The following is a 20,521-nucleotide window of genomic DNA, read 5'->3' as shown; positions in this document are numbered from 1 at the left end:
TATGGTCTCTGTTTCAAAACTCTATGGGCAGAATAGGTAAATTTTCCATAACGGGTTTTATATAGGCACATTTAACAGAATTGTATACTGTATATTTTGGTACAAAACATTTGTTTGCATATGTGGTATATGAAGTTATTATATATTTGTTATTATTATATATTTATATATTAGGCTAAAATGCATCAAATTACATTTCATGTCATATAATACAAATATTACATATTAATATATAGTACATATTTTAAGTTATATATATAAAACATATATCTTACACTAACTAAAATGTTTACCTTACATACTTGTCTTTGTGAGAACATTGATAATTGGCTATCAGCAAATTTCAAGAGTGCCACACACAATTATCATTGTCTGTAATCACCATGCTACTTCGGATCTCTAGGAAGTAACTATTATGCCGATGGAACTTTTGTATTTTTAACATCATCATTATCTTGCTCCCACTTCTGACACTTTTTTTTGCCTGGTCCACCATCATATTCTTTGCTTCTATGAGTATGACTTTATTCAGATTTTATATGTACATAAGATATTTCAGCATTTATCTTCTTGTGGCTATAGTTTCACTCATGAAAATGGCAGCCAGTTTCATTAACGTTAATATGAAACCCAAATTTTCCTTATTTTTAAGGGCTATAGAATAGTCCACTATATCTGTACTATGTATATATGTGAGTGTGTGTGTCTGCATTTATGTTTATTTTCCACTCATCTGTAAAGGAGCACATGGGATGTTTATTTTGGTTACTATAAATAATGTTTCAATGATCATGGGCCATTTCCTCTGGATGATTAATTCCAAAATTCATAAAGGTTAATAATTCTCTCTTTCAGTTTTCTGTTGATCTCTGTCCCTATCTTTTCTGTCTTTCTCTCTCCCAGTCCATTTATACTGTTTTCTCTTGTATTTTATCTATCTGTCTCCATCTCTCCAGTTTTCTGCTTTTCCTTTCTCCTTCCTCCCTCCCTCCCTCCCTCCCTTCATTCCTTCTTTCATTTCTTCTAGATTTCTTCCTTCTTTCATTTTTTCTTCCTTCCATTCTCTCTCTCTCTCTCTCTCTCTCTCTCTTTTTCTTCCTTCTTCCCTTTCTTTCTTTAATGGGGATAAAATTCAGAACCCTACACACTGGAAGGCACGAGTATTATACTGATAAATATCAAGACACTATTTTAAAATTGTTATGGAAATGGCTATATACTCCTTTTTCTATTTTTGGAGCTGAGGACCAAATCCAGGGCCTTGTACTTGCTAGGCAAGCACTCTATCCCTGAGTTAAATTTCCAACTCCACTGTACGCTCTCTTAAATAAATGCATACACTAATTTATTATCTCAATAGCTCTTGCACAGGTTCATTTTTAACACCAAATCAAAACTTGTTTTTTTGAACCTTTGATAAAAATGCTTTTAACAAGTATGAAAGGGAATTTAAGAGTGTTTGTAACTTTCTGTCACCTGATAAGTAGCCATGTAAGCATTTTCACATACATCTGTTCATCTTTGGATTGGATTTAATTGCTAAATGAAAAATAGGTTTTCAAAACCTTGATTTCTACCCTATTAAATATTAATACAATTATCATAATTTTCAGTGTCTTCTACTGATGTCCTTCAGGTAGTGCTGCAAAGAGCATCAATGGAAGGAAGAAATCACTCTATGGTGTCAGAATTTCTGTTTGTGGGACTCACCAACTCCTGGAAGTTGCAAGTACTTCTGTTTGTGTTTGCTTCAGTGTTTTATATGGCAAGCATGATGGGAAACTCCCTCATCATTTTCACAGTGGCTTCTGATCCTCACTTACATTCTCCCATGTACTTTCTGTTGGCCAATCTCTCCTTCATTGATTTAGGGGTTTCGTGTGTCACTTGTCCCAAGATGATTTATGACCTGTTCAGAAAGCACAAAGTCATCTCCTTTAGAGGCTGCATCACTCAAATCTTCTTCATCCATGTGATTGGTGGTGTAGAGGTGGTGCTGCTTATAGGCATGGCTTATGATAGATATGTAGCCATATGTAAGCCTCTCCATTATTTGACCATTATGAATGCCAAAATGTGCATTTTCATTTTAGTGTCTGCCTGGGTGGTTGGCCTGATGCATTCCCTGGTTCAATTTGTTTATGTAGTGAATTTGCCTTTCTGTGGACCAAATATTTTGGACAGTTTTTACTGTGACCTTCCTCGGTTTATCAGACTTGCTTGCATAGATACCAACCAATTAGAATTAATGGTATCAGCCAACAGTGGATTCATCTCTGTAGGCTCCTTCTTCATACTGGCCATATCTTATATTGTCATAATAGTCACTGTTCAGAAACATTCCTCAAGTGGTTTCTCTAAGGCCATGTCTACACTCTCTGCTCACATCTCTGTTGTCGTCCTAACCTTTGGTCCCTTGATATTCATTTATTCATGGCCTTCTCCCTCCACACACCTGGATAAGTATCTGGCCATATTTGATGCAGTTGGTACTCCTTTTCTGAATCCTGTGATCTACACCCTGAGGAACCAAGAAATGAAGACATCAATGAAGAGAATATGCAGACAGTTACTGAAATACGGGAAGATCTCCTAAATGATTGCAGTGTGGACATTCATCATTGAACAATTTTTTTGTTGACAAAATTCAGTGAAAAATTACTTTCTTTGCTCATATATACTGATATTTGGGTAAATTTTGTCTGCTGCTAGGAGAGATTTGCAGTGTTTTCTAGCAACAGAGAAGCAATTATATATTTCTAAAACAAAGATTATAATAAGACAGAGTTCAATTCCCAAAAAGGAAACTTTATGTGAAGCAAACTTTTAGTTGTACAGAAGATACGAGATTGCTTTAAGGCTTACAAAGGAAATGTAAACACACACACAAGCAGACACACACACATACAGATACACACACACACACACACACACCCCCTCTGTCTCTTCCCTTCTGAACATAAATTTTCTCACATGCAGGGCTTTCAGGTAGTGCTCCATGTGTAATTTGCAAATTGACATTGATATGAGTCAATTTTTCATCTTCTGTACCTTGGATGCACTCTAGCCTCTCATTTGTCTGTCTGTTTAGAATCTGCAAGCATACACACTCAATTCCCAGAAATATCAGCTGTCCAGTTAACATTATGATGTCCACATATATTCAAGTTCCCTTCATATTTCCTTTCTCTTTCACATGCTCTTTTTTTCTTAGAATATATCCAAGTCAGACTTCAGCAAAAATGTTTATGTGATATTTCTAGATGCAAATGAAGCTATAATGTTTTTAAATCAGTTGTTACATTGTAGGTACCTATGCATCTATAGACACTCTATAGCATACTAACTCATTAAGAGACTCTGGAACCGAAGCAGTGTTGTAGTTCTGCTTCCTTTTCAATATAGCCTTTTAATTCTTTCATGTTTTAAGCTTGTTGCCAGTATGTCACTATGATTATTGTCACCAGGCTATCCATCAACTACACCATTGAAATTGGAGGCACAGTATTAACTATTCTTGGTCTCTGTCTCATGCCCATTTTCCCTTGTGGGATTCTAGCACCTTTAACTTTGCCTCTAAATTGAGATTATAATTTTCATGGGCAGCTTTGAGTATTGACTATTAGATAAATCTAGCTCCTGTAAGTAATTCTTTATTGTAAATCATCCATACCTTTTCTTGTTCACTGATTAAAGTGTGAGTGGGCTAGATCCTACATATATGGTAGTTTAATCAGTTTTGGGTTTATAGAATGCTTTGTCTAAGCCATCTTGTACTTATACAAGGAATTGCTTGACCAGGGGACATATTTTATACCAAATGAAACATAACACAAAATTCACTAGTCTACAATGTGTCCCGTGACAAGCAACTGAGTTTTCAGGTTTAGTGACATAATTTGCTAAAGGGGAGTTACAGTGTTAATTGTAGCACCACTCCCCAGGATTCTCCAACAGAACATAAGGCCCAGGATAAACTGCAGAAATATCTGTGGTACTCTCGTATTTACATCTCCTATTGTCTCACTCTGTTCTGGAACTATAGATTTAATTTATTCTCCTAGAAATCCCTAGAGTTCTGTAGCTGGAGGAATTCCCCTGCTGAGCCTGAGGTTCTTTACGATCTTCTTGTGTTTGTATAAATTTTCTCAAACTTTTAAAGAATTTCTTCTCTTGATATAATCAAATCTCATTTTATTCATTAGATTAGGGTTAAAAAAGAATAAAAATTCAAAAATATTTAATAATATTTTAAATAAATAAATTAAATGGAATAGAATCATAATGCATTGTTTATATTTTAGAAACTATGTTTATGCTTTTGAAACTAAATATGTCACTGGGGGATCATTGTTGTTATCAAGTCATGCTGTGATGATTTATGGAAGAAAAATTACCTTGAGTAATTTCTCATAAACCCTGTAAACTAATGAAAAGACTAGAGTCCATACACATTTATAAAGGCAGATACATACAATATAAATGAAGCTCCCAAGAAAGACCTAGAAGATATATTCTACATGATGCCATCTGAAGAAATACAAGAAGAGACCTTGAACTAAGGGCCACCATGAAAGGGTATTTTCCCTTATTTGGGATGTGGTTTTAAAATGAGAATAATAGAACACCAATGAAGCCAAGTCTTCTAAACACAGCAAGACTGATACACACATGAACTCATAAAGCTGTGGCAGCATGCGCAGGACCCACAAATGTCTGTGAAAGATGGGGCCTCAGCCATGAGAGGGCAAACCGACACAAGCACTCATTTCTAACCCAGAAGCTATCTCCAACTGATAACCACTCACAAACGAAAAATTAGTTGTCTCTAACTGAGTCTCACTGTATCTCAAGTACAGCAGGAAGTGGCAAACACGAAATGAATTGTTTGGCATTTTGGAGGTTCTTTATCTCTCAAAGATATGCTGGGTCTTTTTTTTTTTTTGGCTTGCTTGTTTATTTTATTTTATTTTTTAAAAACATAAGTCTTTTGCATAGATAGTATTGATTTTTATGGGATTCTTATGGTTTTATAGGAATTCTGTGTGAGTGAGTGAGTGTGTCTCTGTGTCTATTTGTGCTTTTTCTTTGGCTCTTTTCTTCTGCTTGTTTTTTGTTTCTCTTATTTTTATTATATTATTATTATCATTGTGTTATGCCTGTTTGTTTTCTAAAGAGGAAGGGAAAAGATGTGTATTTGGGTGTGTGGGGAAGTGGGGAGGTTCTGAGAGTAGTTGGCAGAAGAAAAATCTCAATCTAAATATATTGTATGAAAAAAACTATTTTCACAAAATTAAAAAAGAATAAAATCATAATGCATTGTTTATATTTTAGAATAAGCTTTTGAAACTAAAAAATGTTACTGAATGATCATCATTGTTATCAAGTCATGCTGTGATGGTTTATGTAAGATTATGAGTTTTCAGTGTATCATTGACCAGTATTAAAACCAGAATTTTATTTACTATAATATATTAGACACATCCTAGTGGTGTGTTGAAACTTTTGAAAGCAAGTGTGTAGGACTTAGAGAGCAGTGTCTTTAGAGGAGTCTGTGGGAGGAGAGGACAATTGTATCATGAGCTATTGTTTTCTTATTTTTATAATCCTAGTTTAAGCTATTTTGATTATTTGTTTTTACATGACCTTAGGATTAATTTTTCAGTATTTATGCAGTTTTGTTTCGTTAAACAGGTATTCATTGGATGTTTAAATCTTGAAAGAAACTTGTAGATGTATAGTTATATAAGGCATTGCTCTTTCCTGGGAAAATTTTCTATTCTTTAGAGCAATGGAGTGAGAAACAGAGTTCCAATGTCAGTAGTTTAGTGTGGTGAAGTATATACAAAAAGTCAAGAGACCACAGAGTGGAAGACAGTAGAAAACACCTGTGTATCACATTACCTGAGGGACTTTCAAAAATACAGACAAAACCTTTAACATTTTTCAAGAAAATAAAATGTTCAGTATGTGAGAGTTTTAATTTCCAGAGACAAAAGAAATGAGTTAGCTTAAACAATCCTGAAAACTAAATGACAAATTCTCAAGTAGATCACAGAATTTATCAACCACAGGAAACTACAAAGGAAAACAGAATAAGAGAGTAAGAAGGGATATGACATTGAAGATGGGAGACTTTCGTGCAGTTTCCTCCTCCTAGCATTTTCAAGTGGTCAAAATTCTACTTCTAATTCATATCCATCTCAGATTCTTTTATAAACAGTTAATTTCATTTTTAGATATGATATGGATAATTTCAAAACAAAATAATATCTAAAGCTACCTGGATTTGTATTTATTTTTTGATTTTCTTCTACCATTTATAGGTAATGTTTGTACTCATTTTATTTCTGAACAACAACTAAAATCATCAGAGCAATGGACTGAGCTCATAAGGTCCAGTTGAAGAGCAGAAGGAGGGAGAAGATGAGCAAGGAAGTCTGGACCGCGAGGGGTTGGTCCACCCACTGAGAAAGTGTGCCTCTTCTAATGGGAGCTCACCAAATCCAGCTGGACCAGGACTGAATGAACATGCGATCAAACCGAACTCTCTGAATGTGGCTGACAATGGAGACTGACTGAGAAGTCAATGATAAAGGCACTGGGACTTGTTTCTACTGCATGTACTGGCTTTTTGGGTTCCTAGTCTATTTGGACGCAAAGCTTCCTAGTCCTGGATGTGGGGGGGGGCTTGGACTTCCCTCAGGGCAGGGTACCCTGCCCTCTCTTAAGGAGGAAGGGGGAGGGAGGAGGGTGAGTGAGGGAGCAGGAGAGGAATGGGAGGAGGGGAGGAAGTGTAAATTTTTGAATGGAAAAAATAAAAATAAAATAAGTTTGAAAAATAGTAATTTTTAATGTGTGGTATAAAGTAAGAAAGAAAATCAGAAATATAAAAAGGATTGTTAAAGGTATTTTGGGCATATTTTTGCACAGCTTACTTGACAGAGGCAGGAGGATTGTCATGAGGCCAACCTGGGATACACAAAAGGACATTGTATCAAAAGAACAACTAAACATTTAGTTTATTGAGTTCAGTAAATTTGAAGCTACAAAGTCATTTTCTTTTATGTATGTATGTATGTATGTATGTATGTATGTATGTATGTATGTTTGTATTTGAAAAAGAGGAAATCATTTAAATCTTCTAAATAATAATTCAAAATAGAGATGTCCCAACCAATTTGAGAAGTTTCAAATATGAAATGTTTCAGTTGAGTGTGTGAGTAAGCTCGCAATATTTCTAGATTGAAAATGAAATACACATGGAGGATGGTTTACATGAGCACTGCTCAATAGAGATATTGAACTTGATGACTCTGTATTAGGAACCTCAATACCAAACACCTTGTCCATCAATAAAGGCTGAATGTCTTGGAATATGTTTTCTTTGATTCATTAGTTTTATATAGGCCAAGGAAAAGCATTAATTACTACACTAGGCAAAGATATATGGTGGTTTCATTAGTTATGAATGTAAAGAATGCATTTATGAAACAGCTCTTTCATGTAGGGCTAATATGTAAGTGAAGACAATTCCAAGCACTATCTCTTATAGGAGTTTTCTCTGTGGGTAAGTATGGATTCCAAGTAAGTGAATCCTTGTGTATGCTCTAGAAACTTTATTAATGTTTGTATTTCATATATGTATTTATTTATTGAAAAGATTCCTTTCTCATATGATAGATCACAACTACCTACCTCTTCTTTCCTCCCCTCTCTGTTTCTCTTCATAAAAGGGCATGTCTCCCAGAGATGACAGCCAAAACAGGATAAATCAAGATAGAATAAAACAAGGCAAAAACCCTCATATCAAACCTTGATAAGGCAACCAAATAGAAGGAAAATAGTTTAAAGAGCAGACAAAAGAGGTCAGAGACACACCCACTCACAGTTAGGAGTTCACAAAACACCAAGTAATGCAGAGAGTACTCAGTTTCTCAGGTATAGAAAGATCTATGTCTTTGCATCATGAACTTGGGAGTGCATTTTGACCCAACTCTGTGAAAATATTTCTTTCTAACTTTGTTTATAGGCATCAATGGAATCAAGTGAAAGACCCTGATATATCCACATACCTATCGACACCTGGTTTTGACAAAGAAGTCATAATTATACAAAGGAAAAAAGAAAACATCTTCAACAAATGGTGCTGTCATAACAGGATGTTGGCATGTAGAATAATACAGTTAGATTCTTGTCCATCACCACACACAAAACTCAAGTCCATGTGGATCAAAGACCTCAACATAAATCTAGTCACACTGAATCTGCTAAAGATAAAGTGGGAACTAGCCTGGAATGCATTGGCACAGGAGACTACTTCCTGAATATAACACCAGTAGCACAGATACTGCAATCAACAATTAGTAAATTGGGACCTCCTGAAACTGAAAAGCTTCTGTAAGGCTAAGAACACTCTCAATAAGACAAAAGAGCAGCTTACAGAATGGGAAAAGATCTTTACCACCCCCACATGTAACAGAGGGCTGATCTCCATAATATATAAAGAGCTAAAAATATCAGTCATCAAATACCAAATAATCCAATTAAAAAATTGGGTACAGATTTAAACAGATCTCAACAGAAGAATCTTAAATGGCCAAACAACACATAAAGAATTGTTCAACATCCTTAGTCATCAAAATACTCTGAGGTACCATTTAACACCAGTCAGAAAGACTAAAATAAAAAAAAACACTGATGATTGTTTATGTTGGAGAGGATATGGAGTAAGGGAAATATTTCTCCACTGCAGGTGTGAGTGCAAGCCGGTATAACCATTCTGGAAATCATTATGGTGGTTTCTCAGAAAAATATGAATCAATCTACCTCAAGACCCAGTTACATCAATCTTCAGTATATACCCAAAAGATGCTCAATCATACTACAAGGACATTTGCTCAACTATGTTCATAGTAACATTATTCATAATATCCTGTAACGGTGTAAACAAATGCAGACAGATTGTAAAAATATATATATATATCTATAGCTTTAATGTAGAAATAGACTTACAGAACCACCGTTCCCGCAGAGACCAGGAAAGCAGAAGTGATGGCTGGGAGCACACTCACCAAATTTAGAGGCAGACATTAGCGCGAGGCGAACACGCCCCCCAAGGGGCGGGACCTATCCCTACATCTCCCTGTTTTGTCTAAATAAGACAGAACCAAACCAAATACAACTATATACAATAACAACAAATAATAAATATAACAAACAATATTGAGAACAAAATCTTTGCTAAACATTCTATCTCAAGGAGTCCAAATAATGTAGAGAGTAACTACAATTATATAATCTTCAACTCCGTCAAAGATCTGAAAAGGGAATAAACACTACTCAACAAACGAGATATATCCAAAATGTGCAACAATTGACAGAGACAACTGACTACCTGGGCAATCACCCAAAGTCTCATTTGCAATGTTGAGTCAACCAATTTTGGCTAAGGCCTAACATAACTGACATACCATTATTAAAGGCAAGGAACTTTTCAAAACTATCTTACCCTGTCTTGGCAGGATATGACAGTCCTGTTTTATCCATTGATGCACGCTCTGTATCTGTGTCAGTGGTTGAGGTATGGGCATTTCTTTGCCCAAAGGCCAGTTCTGCCAAATAGAAAGGCTCCAGATGGAGTGTCTTTGGTGTTCAACATTCTCTCGGGAATAGAGTGGTGTTGCCAGGAGCAATTGTGTCTCACTATCATGAAACTCTGAGTTAGATTAAAGGCCATTTTCTACAGCTCTTTGAAGAGGTCGAAGATTATCTATCTATACTGAGTATAATCTCTATATATCTAAAGAACCTGATTAGTCTAATTATAAATGACAAACTTAGATGACTATTTATCTATATAATTCTCAATATCTATCTAACTTAAAGACTAAGACAATAAACAACTGTGTAACACAAATGAGGATAATGACATCCAAATATAAACACTGTAAAATATACATTGCAATATGGTAAATATATATCAATACACAAACATTATATAAGTTTCTTAATCAGAGGTAGAAATGTACACTGCAATATGGTAAATATATACAATATATATTTATCAATACAATATATGTTAATACATAAAAAATGTTTTAAACAGAGATAGAAACGTGCATGTATACAATAGTCAATATAATTTAACTTTGTATCAATATACAAGTATCGATACCAATATATTTGTCTAAAAGCAGTAACTCACAATTATAAATCTATTATCCCATCATTCCCTTTTGTTTTCAAAATGATCCCTGAGCTTATAAAATTTCTCCCCCAACCTCCCAACACCTAAATGATGCCCCTAAACCCAGGGGTAAATTTTACTGGGAGAGGGGACGTCGTCCTCTAGAATTACTTCCAGCTGTCGTGGGGGTGACATTCTTTCTGGAGGATCCTGTGAAAGTAAAATGATGGTTAAATTTCAAGATCAATGTCTTTTAAAATTGCAAATAGTCTCTGAGTATTTTGTGGAGGTCTGGCCAGAATGTTGTACAAGATGTGCATCATTTCAGCTAACCAAGTTGGGATCGTCTTGTGCAGCTGGTATCCAAAACAGGTCTTGTAGTAGCGCTATCAGTATCATGACGTCATATCAACCAGGTAGAGTTGTTGTTGTGGGGCCCCATCTTCTTCCTGGAGACTTCAAATGTCACTTCAGGAAAAACTCATTGTTCATTATGAAAAACTTAAACATTAATCATATAGACATACATATATATATATATATTCAATGAAAGGCATAGGTATATTCAATGAAAAGTATGATAGATATGGAGAAAAGCAAAGATGTTTTCTAAACTCATATTTCTTTCTGTCCCATATTATGGCTCTTGACATGAGACAGAAACTCCAGAAACTCTGGGTTTTTCTCTTACTAACAGGCTTGGAATTGGAGAGGGACTGAGCCAGAGTCCAACTTCAAAACCAGCTCTATATATTTATAAAGAAATGTTTAATAAGACATATATATATATATATATATATATATATATATATATAAATTAATACTTACAAAATGTGTCCATCCATCAGTAATTAAATATTCAGGGTCCCTCAATTTCTTTGAGGATGAGTATCTTCCTGTGGAGATAAGAAAAGAACCCTGCCTCCAACCTATCTGTATTTCTTACCATCAGTATGCTCGCCATCCTTATGAAAGAATTGTTATTTATCTTTTCCAAGTGGCTTCTCTTCTTCAAACCGAACCTTTATTAATTTTGATGGTATCCACAATTTTTCCTCACCTGTGGAGATAAGAGCAAAACCCCTTCCCCAACGTAGCACATCTCCTGGCTTCCATTGTGAGGTCAGTACATCCTTGAAATAAACTGGTTGATTTAGTTCAGTAGACTTTTCCATTATCCAATGTCTTTCTGCAGCCCTTGTTCCCTTTTCATTAGCGTTGAGAAAATTCAAGGTTAACAAAGCATTATGTAACCTATTTCTGGGGGTGTTTTCCACCCCTTTCTGTTTGTTCAACATATCCTTTATAGTTCGATTTGATCTTTCTATGACTGCTTGACCTGTAGGATTGTATGGTATACCTGTAACATGCTTGATATTGTAATAATCAAAAAACCATTTCACTTTCCTAGAGACATAAGCAGGACCATTACCCATCTTTATTTGTGCAGGTATACCCATGAGAGCCATGACTTCTAATAAATGAGTGATTACTGAATCAGCTTTTTCTGAACTTAAAGCAGTTGCCCACTGAAAGCCTGAATAAGTGTCAATGGTGTTATGAACATATTTTAATTTGCCAAATTCTGCAAAGTGGAACACATCCATCTGCCAGATTTCATTCCTTTGGGTGCCCTTTGGATTAGCCCCTGCAGGCAGTGGCATTTGGTTATAGAAAGAGCAAGTAGGGCATTTCTTTACAATCTCCTTAGCTTGTTGCCATGTAACTGAAAATTCTTTCTTCAAACCTTTGCTATTAACATGATGTTTTTTATGAAATTCAGAGGCTTGTAGCACACTGCCAATCAATTATTGATCAATTTCTGCATTACCTTGTGCTAGAGGACCTGGAAGACTCATATGGGATCGGATGTGTGCTATGTACATAGGGCAAAGCCTGTTCCTGATCAAATCTTGAACCTGGATAAACAATGAGGTTAGTTCTGTATCATCAGGTATAAATTCAGCAGTTTCAATATGTAAAATAATTCGTTCTGCGTATTGTGAATCAGTGACTATATTAATAGGTTCTTTAAAATCCCTTAGCACCATAAGAATGGCATATAATTCCGCCTTCTGGACAGAATTATACGGACTTTGTTCCACCTTACCCAAGTCTTCTGATTTGTAACCTGCCTTCCCTGATTTATTGGCATCAGTATAGAATGTACAGGCTCCTGTTATTGGAGCATCATGGACGATTCGAGGAAGAATCCAAGAGGTTCTCTTTATAAAGTTAAGCTTCTTGCTTTTTGGATAGTTGTTATTAATGTCTCCCAAAATATTAGCACAAGCTCTTTGCCATGGTTCATTATCTTCCCATAATTTCTTTAGTTCATCAGCAGTGAAAGGCACTATAATTTCTGCTGGGTCTATGCCTGCTAGTTGACGAAGTCTTAGCTTGCCTTTTATAATTAACTCAGAGACTTTTTCCACATAAGTTTTCAGTTTCTTACTTGGTTTATGTGGTAAAAAGATCCATTCCAAAATAATATAAACTCTCTGCATTAAAATTCCTGTAGGAGAAATTTTTGATGGTAATATGACAAGAATACAATCGAGCTCTGGATTCACCCTGTCCACATGTGCCTGTTGTAATTTTTCCTCAATCATTGTCAGTTCCTTTTCTGCTTCAGCTGTTAATTCTCTGGGACTGTTTAAATCTTTATCACCATCCAAGGTTTTGTTCAAATGAATTATTAGATCAGGTGTTATCCCAATAGCTGGTCGTAGACTGGAAATGTCTCCTAACAGTCTTTGAAAGTCATTAAGAGTCCGTAGGCAATCTCTCCGAATTTGTGCCTTTTGTGTCTCAATTTTTTGCAAACCTATTCTATAACCTAAATAATTAACAGAATCTCCCTTCTGAATCTTTTCAGGAGCGATTTGCAATCCCCATTTAGGTAAAAGTATCTTTATTTTTTCAAACAGTCTGTTCAAGGTATCCATGTTTGAATCGGATAACAAAATGTCATCCATGTAATGGTATACTATAGATTTGGGAAATTTCTTGCGTATTATTTGCAATGGTTGGTTCACAAAATATTGGCAAAGGGGGGCTGGAGAGATGGCTCAGTGGTTAAGATCACTGCCTGCTCTTCCAAAGGTCCTGAGTTCAATTCCCAGCAACCACATGGTGGCTCACAACCATCTGTAATGAGATCTGTGCCCTCTTCTGGCTTTGCAGGCAGAGTACTGAGAATACTGTATACTTAATAAATAAATAAATCTTAAAAAATATTTAAAAAAATATTGGCAAAGGGAGGGGCTATTTAACATACCCTGGGGGAGAACGGTCCAGTGGTACTTCCTCAAAGGTTGAGAATTGTTATAAGTAGGCACTGTGAACGCAAATTTTTTTCTATCATCTTTTTGCAAAGGTATAGTGAAAAAAACAATCCTTTAAATCAATAACTATGAGAGGCCATCCTTTTGGTAATAAAGAGGGCAAAGGAATTTCAGATTGCAGAGGGCCCATAGGTTGAATAACCTTGTTGATGGCCCTGAGATCTGTCACCATTCTCCATTTACCTGATTTTTTCTTAACCACAAATACAGGAGAATTCCAAGGGCTGGTAGATTCTTCTATATGTCCAGCATCTAATTGTTCTTGTACCAGCTGTTCTAAAGCCTGTAACTTTTCCTCAGCTAAAGGTCATTGCTTTGTCCATATTGGTTTCTCAGTCAACCATTTTAGAGGCAAGGCTGTTGGTATCTCTAAAGGGACATCAATTGCTTGTTCTTGTACAGCCCGAATGGCCGGTTTTCTCCGTTTGTAATATCTTTTAATATTATTTTCAGAAATATAGGCTCTAGAAGTAGCAGGAATGTTAATTTCGGTATTCCATTGTTGTAATAGGTCACGGCCCCATAAATTCATTGCAATATTGGCTACATATGGCTTTAATTTTCCTATTTGTCCCTCTGGCCCTATACATTCAACCCATCTTGGGCTCTGCCTTACTCGAGATAGGGTTCCAATTCCCAGGAGCTGAACATTTACATTCTGAAGAGGCCAATACGGATGCCAAGATTCTGGGGTAATGATACTTACATCAGCACCTGTGTCCAGCAGGCCAGTAATAAAAATGCCATTTACACACTCTCAGTTTAGGTCTTTGATCATTTATAGAAGTTTGCCAAAACACACGTAACTTATCTTTCTGATCATTATTGCATGTAACAGTAGGCATGGGGCTTCCTAATTGTCCTGATGAGGCACGTTCTCTGCAGAAACTGGAAATGATTGAACCATGTTTGCCATGGGGGCCTGTGAGGCCCCCCCTCACGTTTCCCGGCTGTATCAGGTTGCCTTGTCTATCTCTTGTAGACCTGCATTCATTTGTCCAATGTCTGCCTTTTCCACATCTTCTACATAAACCTGCAGGCTGAGTCCTCCTATTTCTGTTATTTCTAGAAGATGCATTATTATTATTATTTCTGTAAGAAGCATTATTATTATTATTATTATTATTTCTGAAAATCTGTTGTCTACAATTCCTTTTCATACGATTCATTTTGCCACAATTAAAACATTTGTTATTCTGGTGTCTCCTTTTACCATTAGAAATTGCTTCTTCTACCCATGCTTCACTGCCATAATCAAATGCATCAACATTGAGTGTATGTAAGACCCATTCTTCCAAAGGCGCTGATCTGAGCTTTAAAGGCCCCAAAATCCTTTTGCATTCCACATTTGCATTTTCATAAGCCAAAGACTCAATCATTTTACATCTTGCTTCTGGTCAGATATCCCTATTTGTACAGCCTTGGTTAATCTTTGTAAAAAGTCACTAAAGGGTTCTCTCTGACCCTGTTTAACTCTGACAAATGATTCCATTCTCTGTCCTGGGTCTTGTACCCTGTCCCAAGCCCTTAAGGCTGCTGTAGTACAAATGGAGAGTGTGTTTTCATCCAAATTAGCTTGTTCCTGAGGGTCGGAAAAGAGGCCTTCACCTAGAATTTTATCTAGGGAAATGTCAATTCCCTTCGCTTTTTCCTGCTGTTCTAAAAGTCTAGCCTCTTGCCTGAATAAGCATTTCCATTTCAATTGCGGTCCACTCTCAAGTACAGCAGAGCTCAGTTGGAGCCAGTCCGAGGGGGTTGCTCTGCTTGTCGTGGCCCAAGATCTTAGCATCTCTTTAACAAAAGAGGCTTGCATCCCAAAAGTCATGACAGCCTGTTTTATTTCCTTAAGATCATTCATACAGACAGGCTCCCATGTATTCTCCTTGATGATCCTAGGGTTTCTGGAACCAATCACCTTCTCTGTTGTTATTACTGGAAAGGCAGGTAGAGCTGTAGGTAGAGCTTTGTGGAAATTGTCCCGGAGAGATTTACCCATAGATGTAGTTAAAATTTGCCTTTCTACCCTTTGCTCTTCTTCATCAGAATTTAGAAATTCCTCAAACTTTTCAATTCTATTCACCATTGCCTTCTGCAATGTCTGAATCTCCTGTCCAGAATTATGTTCCAAAGCCTTCATTGAAAATTCTAAAGTATGAAGTTTGTTCATTAGAGATAACATCTCATCTTTGGACATAATTTTTATGGCATAAACCGTGCCTTCTTGTATTGACAATCTTTCCGCCAATCTGTCATAAGCTTTAGACAAAATCCGATTGTCACATTCAGCAGTTTTGATTTTCTCAGTTAATGTTTCATTTCCTACAGAAAGGGACTGAATCTTATTGTCCAAATCAGCTGTTCCCTCTTCCATAGTAATGAATTTCTCCTTAACATCAGCCACTAATATTTCAGTTCCTACAGAAAGGGACTGAAGCTTACGATCCAGATCAGCTGTTCCCTCGTCCATAGTAATGAATTTCTCCTTAACATCAGCCTGGAGAACTTCAAACTGATTCTTGAGAAAATTGTTATCAGCCTGGAGAACTTCAAACTGATTCTTGAGAAGATTGTTGTCATTCTCAATTGTTTTTAAGCGTTCAATCTCTGCCTTAAGAGTCCTGGATTCGTCTCGTAAAGACTTTATCATATTTCTATTATCAAACCATTTGGTGCCAATGACAACTACGAATCCCAGAAGGATCCATAGATGTGGGGTGATAGACACCTCTTGTAAAATCTCCCACATGTTACAATTAAAAAAAAACTGTTAAATTCTTGAATACTAATGTGTTCAGACATTTTATTTATAAAAGAACAATTTTTTACCTGCAATGATCGGTTCCTGCCAGTGGTTGTCTCTGTGTTTTTGGAGCCTCTCCTAGAACTAGCTCTTGTAGATCAGGCTGGCCTCGAACTCACAGAGATCCGCCTGTCTCTGCCTCCCGAGTGCTGAGATTAAAGGCATGCACCACTACCGCCTGGCTGGTCTCGAACTCACAGAGATCCACCTGCTTCTGCCTCCCAAGTGCTGGGATTAAAGGCGTGCACTACCACTGCCTGGCCGGCCTCAAACTCACAGAGATCCGCCTGCCTCTGCTTCCCAAGTGCTGATATCAAAGGCTTGTGCCACCACTGCCTGGCCAAGTCACTTTGTATCAGACCAAATCTGCCACTGTGGCAGCTTTTGTTGCAAAACCGCAGGTACTTGAGCTTCTGCTAATTCAGGCAGTGGGGTTCCGCTGCAAACTTAGCCAAGGCAGGCAGAATGGGCCTGTGTGGCCGAGTGTGTCTCGGACTCGGCACTGGGGCAGGAGTCATGAACTAAAAAACAGCACCCAGGAGGGTGCTGTGTTAGCTAGCGGGCTACCCGCTTGAGTCGGGGGCAAAATAGCCCAGGTTGGACGCCAAAATGTAACGGCGTAAACAAATGCAGACAGATTGTAAAAATATATATATCTATAGCTTTAATGTAGAAATAGACTTACAGAACCACCGTTCCTGCGGAGACCAGGAAAGCAGAAGCAATGGCTGGGAGCAAGCTTGCCAAATTTATAGGCAGACATTAGCCCGAGGCGAACACGCCCCTCAAGGGGCGGGACCTATCCCTACAATATCCAGATCATAGAAACAACCTAGATGTCCGTGAACTGAAGAATGAATAAGAAAATTGTTGTACTTTTATTCAATGGAGTACTTCAATAAGCTGTAAAGAACCAATGACATCTTGAAATTTTCAGGCAAATGAATGGACCTACAAAAAATAATTCTTAGTTAGGTAACCCAGACCTAGAAAGACAAACATGGTATGTACTCACTCATAAGTGGATATTAGGAGTAAAGAAGAGGATAACCAACCTACAATGTTCAGCCGCTGAGAGAATAGAGAACAAAAAGGCTCAAAGAGGGATGCATGGATTTCCCTGGGATGGGGAAATAGAAGAAATCTTCTGCACTAACTGGGGGCAGGGATGGGGGAGGTGGAGGATGAGAATTTGAGGGGGCAGGATGGCCTGGCTGGGTACAAGAGGCAGTTTGGGGTGGGACAGAGGTCTAATAAGAAACCTGGCCCCAGGGAATCTCCCAGGAATCCACAAGGATGATCCCAGCTAAGTGAAATGATCCTAGCAATAGTGGAAAAGGTGCCTGAACTGTCCATCTATTGTAATCAGATTGATGACTACCCTAATTGTCATCAGAGAGTCTTCATTCAGTAGCTGATGAAAGCAGTTACAAAGATCCACAGCCAAGCAATGGTACAAGCTCTGGGAGTCCTCCCGAAGAAAGAGATGACAGATTGTACGAGTCAGAGGAGTGAAGGTCATGATGAGGGAATCCACAGAAACAGCTGACATGGACAGGTGGAAGCAATAGATTCTGGATTAACAGTTAGTGAGCTTTCATGGGACCAACCTAGGCCCTCTGCATGTGTGTGACAATTATGTAGCTTGGTCTGTTTGGAAGACTCCTCGCAGGACATGATTCTTTAGGCCCAGCTTTTATCTTCCCTTCAACTTTATCCAGACCACAGCATGCACTCACAGACAAATACTAACATCCTTAGTTTAGTCAAACAGACACACATAAAATTAACCCATAGGTAACCACTGTGTGACTTGCCTAACATGTCCCTTTTCAATATATTGTCATTTCAATGTAGCATAGCTCTTTTGCTTTTGGATTTAAGGTTTATTTAACTTTCTGAGTTTCATCCTGAATATTATCTCCTTAATTCTACCTCAATGAATCCTTTATTCTTCATGAATTATTGGATTGTGAACTCTTCTAGCTAACATTTAAAAGATTATTAAACGTTTTAGGAATTTTGTCATATTCCTTTACACTGTAAAGAGAAAGAGTCAGATTCTTTTTGCCCTCATACTTTCTCATGCTTTGAATTTCATGTTTAAAAGTGATGAATAAAAAATATAGACAAAAATGTGTAAAGAAAAAGTATGATGCTATCTGTATTGAAGATAAATATCAAGAAAGACACATAGTTTAGCAAGAGTTTAGAAGTCTTTTTATTAGAGTTGTGAAGAGGAACAATTGTTAACAAATTGTTACCCAAATCCAGTAGACCATACTGCCTAGAAGTCCCAGTTGTTTCTCTGGTTTCCTTACTTTTTATAACTCAGTAGCTGTCTGAATACTCTCAGCATGAGTGAAGGAGTTCTCTCTCTCTCTCTCTCTCTCTCTCTCTCTCTCTCTCTCTCTCTCTCTCTTCTCTCTGTCTCTCTCTCTCACACACAGATATTCATGGGGATGAGAAATATAACAGTGTCTCATGATATTTGAGACAACTGGTTAATGGGAGCTTCAATTTTGAAGAAAGGTAAGATGTAAGGCTAGAGAGGTGGGCAGGAAAGAGAAAAATGAAAGGTGTAATGGAGATTTAGATAGAGGGTGAAAGGAAAAAAAGAGGAATATAAAAACTATACTCTAAGTGCAATAATTAGTTCTTCATAACATGTATAATAGGGAAATGGAAACAGAAGGACAGAATTTTGAAGGGGATTGCAATCTTCTTAAAAGATCACATTTCAGGGAACTAGGAGCTGGCTCAGTGGGTATAGGCTTTATCACTTCAGTACCTGAGCTCAATTCAGCATGGTGGAAGGAGAGTGCTAACTGACTCCAGCAGATTGTCCTTGGACTTCCGCATGCATGCTCGTACAGTTACACACACGCGTACACACACTAAAAATTCATTCATTTATTTATATATTTATTAAAGATTTCTGTCTCCTCCCTGCCACCGCCTCCCACTTCCCTCCCCCCTCCCTCAATCAACTCCCCCTCTCTCATCAGCCCAAAGAGCAGTCAGGGTTCCCAGCCCTGTGGGGAGTTCAAAAACCTCCCACCTTCTTCCAGGCCTAGTAAGGTGAACAACCAAACAGCCTGGGCTCCCACAAAGCCGGTATGTGCAGTAGGATCAAAACCCAGTGCCATTGTTCTTGACTACTCAGTAGTCCTCATTGTCCGCTATGTTCAGCGAGTCCGGTTTTATCCCATGCTTTTTCAGACCCAGTCCAGCTGGCCTTGGTGAGTTCCCGATAGAACATCCCCATTCTCTCAGTGTGTGGGTGCACCCCTCGCGGTCCTGAGTTCCTTGCTCGTGCTCTCTCTCCTTCTGCTCCTGATTTGGACCTTGGGGTTTCAGTCAGGTGCTCCAATGTGGGTCTCTGTCTCTATCTCCTTTCATCGCCTGATGAAGGTTAATATCCAGGAGGATGACTATATGTTTTTCTTTGGGTTCACCTTCTTATTTAGCTTCTCTAGGATCACGGATTATAGGCTCAATGTCCTTTATTTATGACTAGAAACCAATATGAGTGAGGACATCCCATGTTCCTCTTTTTGGGTCTGTCTTACCTCACTCAGGATAGTATTTTTCCGTCCATGTGTCTGTTATTTTATGCGTACTTCCTGCTTTTTCTACTAGTAATTACAGGGTGTCAGGTCTTACATTGATGTCCTTTTTTCACCTGGAGCTGAATTATGTTCAGGGAGAGAAATAAGTTTTTAGTTTGATTTTCTACATGGTGAGATTGAAATTTTCCAACAACATTTGTTGAAGATGCTTTCTTTTTTCCAATGCATATTTTTGGTGTCTTTGTGAAATGTCAGGTTCTGCAGCTATGCAGAGTTATGTTTGGGTCCTCTATTCTATGTCATTGATCTATGTGTCTCTTTTGTGCTAGTACCATGATTATTTTTATTACTGGGGCCCTATTTGTGATTTGAAATCAGTATGGTGACATCCTCTGTAGTATTTTTGTTCAGGATTTCTTTGGCTATCCTTGGTCTTTTTAATCTCCATATAAATTTTGAAATTGGTTTTTCATGTCTGTGAAGATGATTCTAGTATTTACTGAGGATATTTCATAAAGCCTCTAGATTTATGTTGGTAGGATATCAATTTTCTCATTGATTCTTCTGATCAATGAGCACAAGAGCTCTTTCTATCTTCTTATATAGTCCTCAG

At 37.4% G+C, this 20,521-nt stretch overlaps 1 protein-coding gene across 1 annotated transcript; it reads left to right on the top strand.

The window, feature by feature from the left end:
• The first annotated feature begins 1,657 nt into the window (after positions 1-1,657).
• LOC142844911 (olfactory receptor 4F3/4F16/4F29-like) lies at positions 1,658-2,596 on the top strand. The gene has a single exon (XM_075963691.1). It carries the CDS (start codon positions 1,658-1,660, stop codon positions 2,594-2,596), a length of 939 nt encoding a protein of 312 aa, XP_075819806.1.
• The last annotated feature ends 17,925 nt before the right edge of the window (positions 2,597-20,521 follow it).

This window comes from Microtus pennsylvanicus, chromosome 2, assembly GCF_037038515.1.
Source record: "Microtus pennsylvanicus isolate mMicPen1 chromosome 2, mMicPen1.hap1, whole genome shotgun sequence".
Lineage (NCBI taxonomy): Eukaryota > Metazoa > Chordata > Mammalia > Rodentia > Cricetidae > Microtus > Microtus pennsylvanicus.
The sequence above is the reverse complement of the archived record's forward strand: the minus strand, read 5'-3'. Positions and strand labels throughout refer to the sequence as shown.

Bases quoted from the DNA above. Each gene is read 5' to 3' on its own strand.
- LOC142844911 (XM_075963691.1), top strand. From the start codon at position 1,658: ATGGAAGGAAGAAATCACTCTATGGTGTCAGAATTTCTGTTTGTGGGA.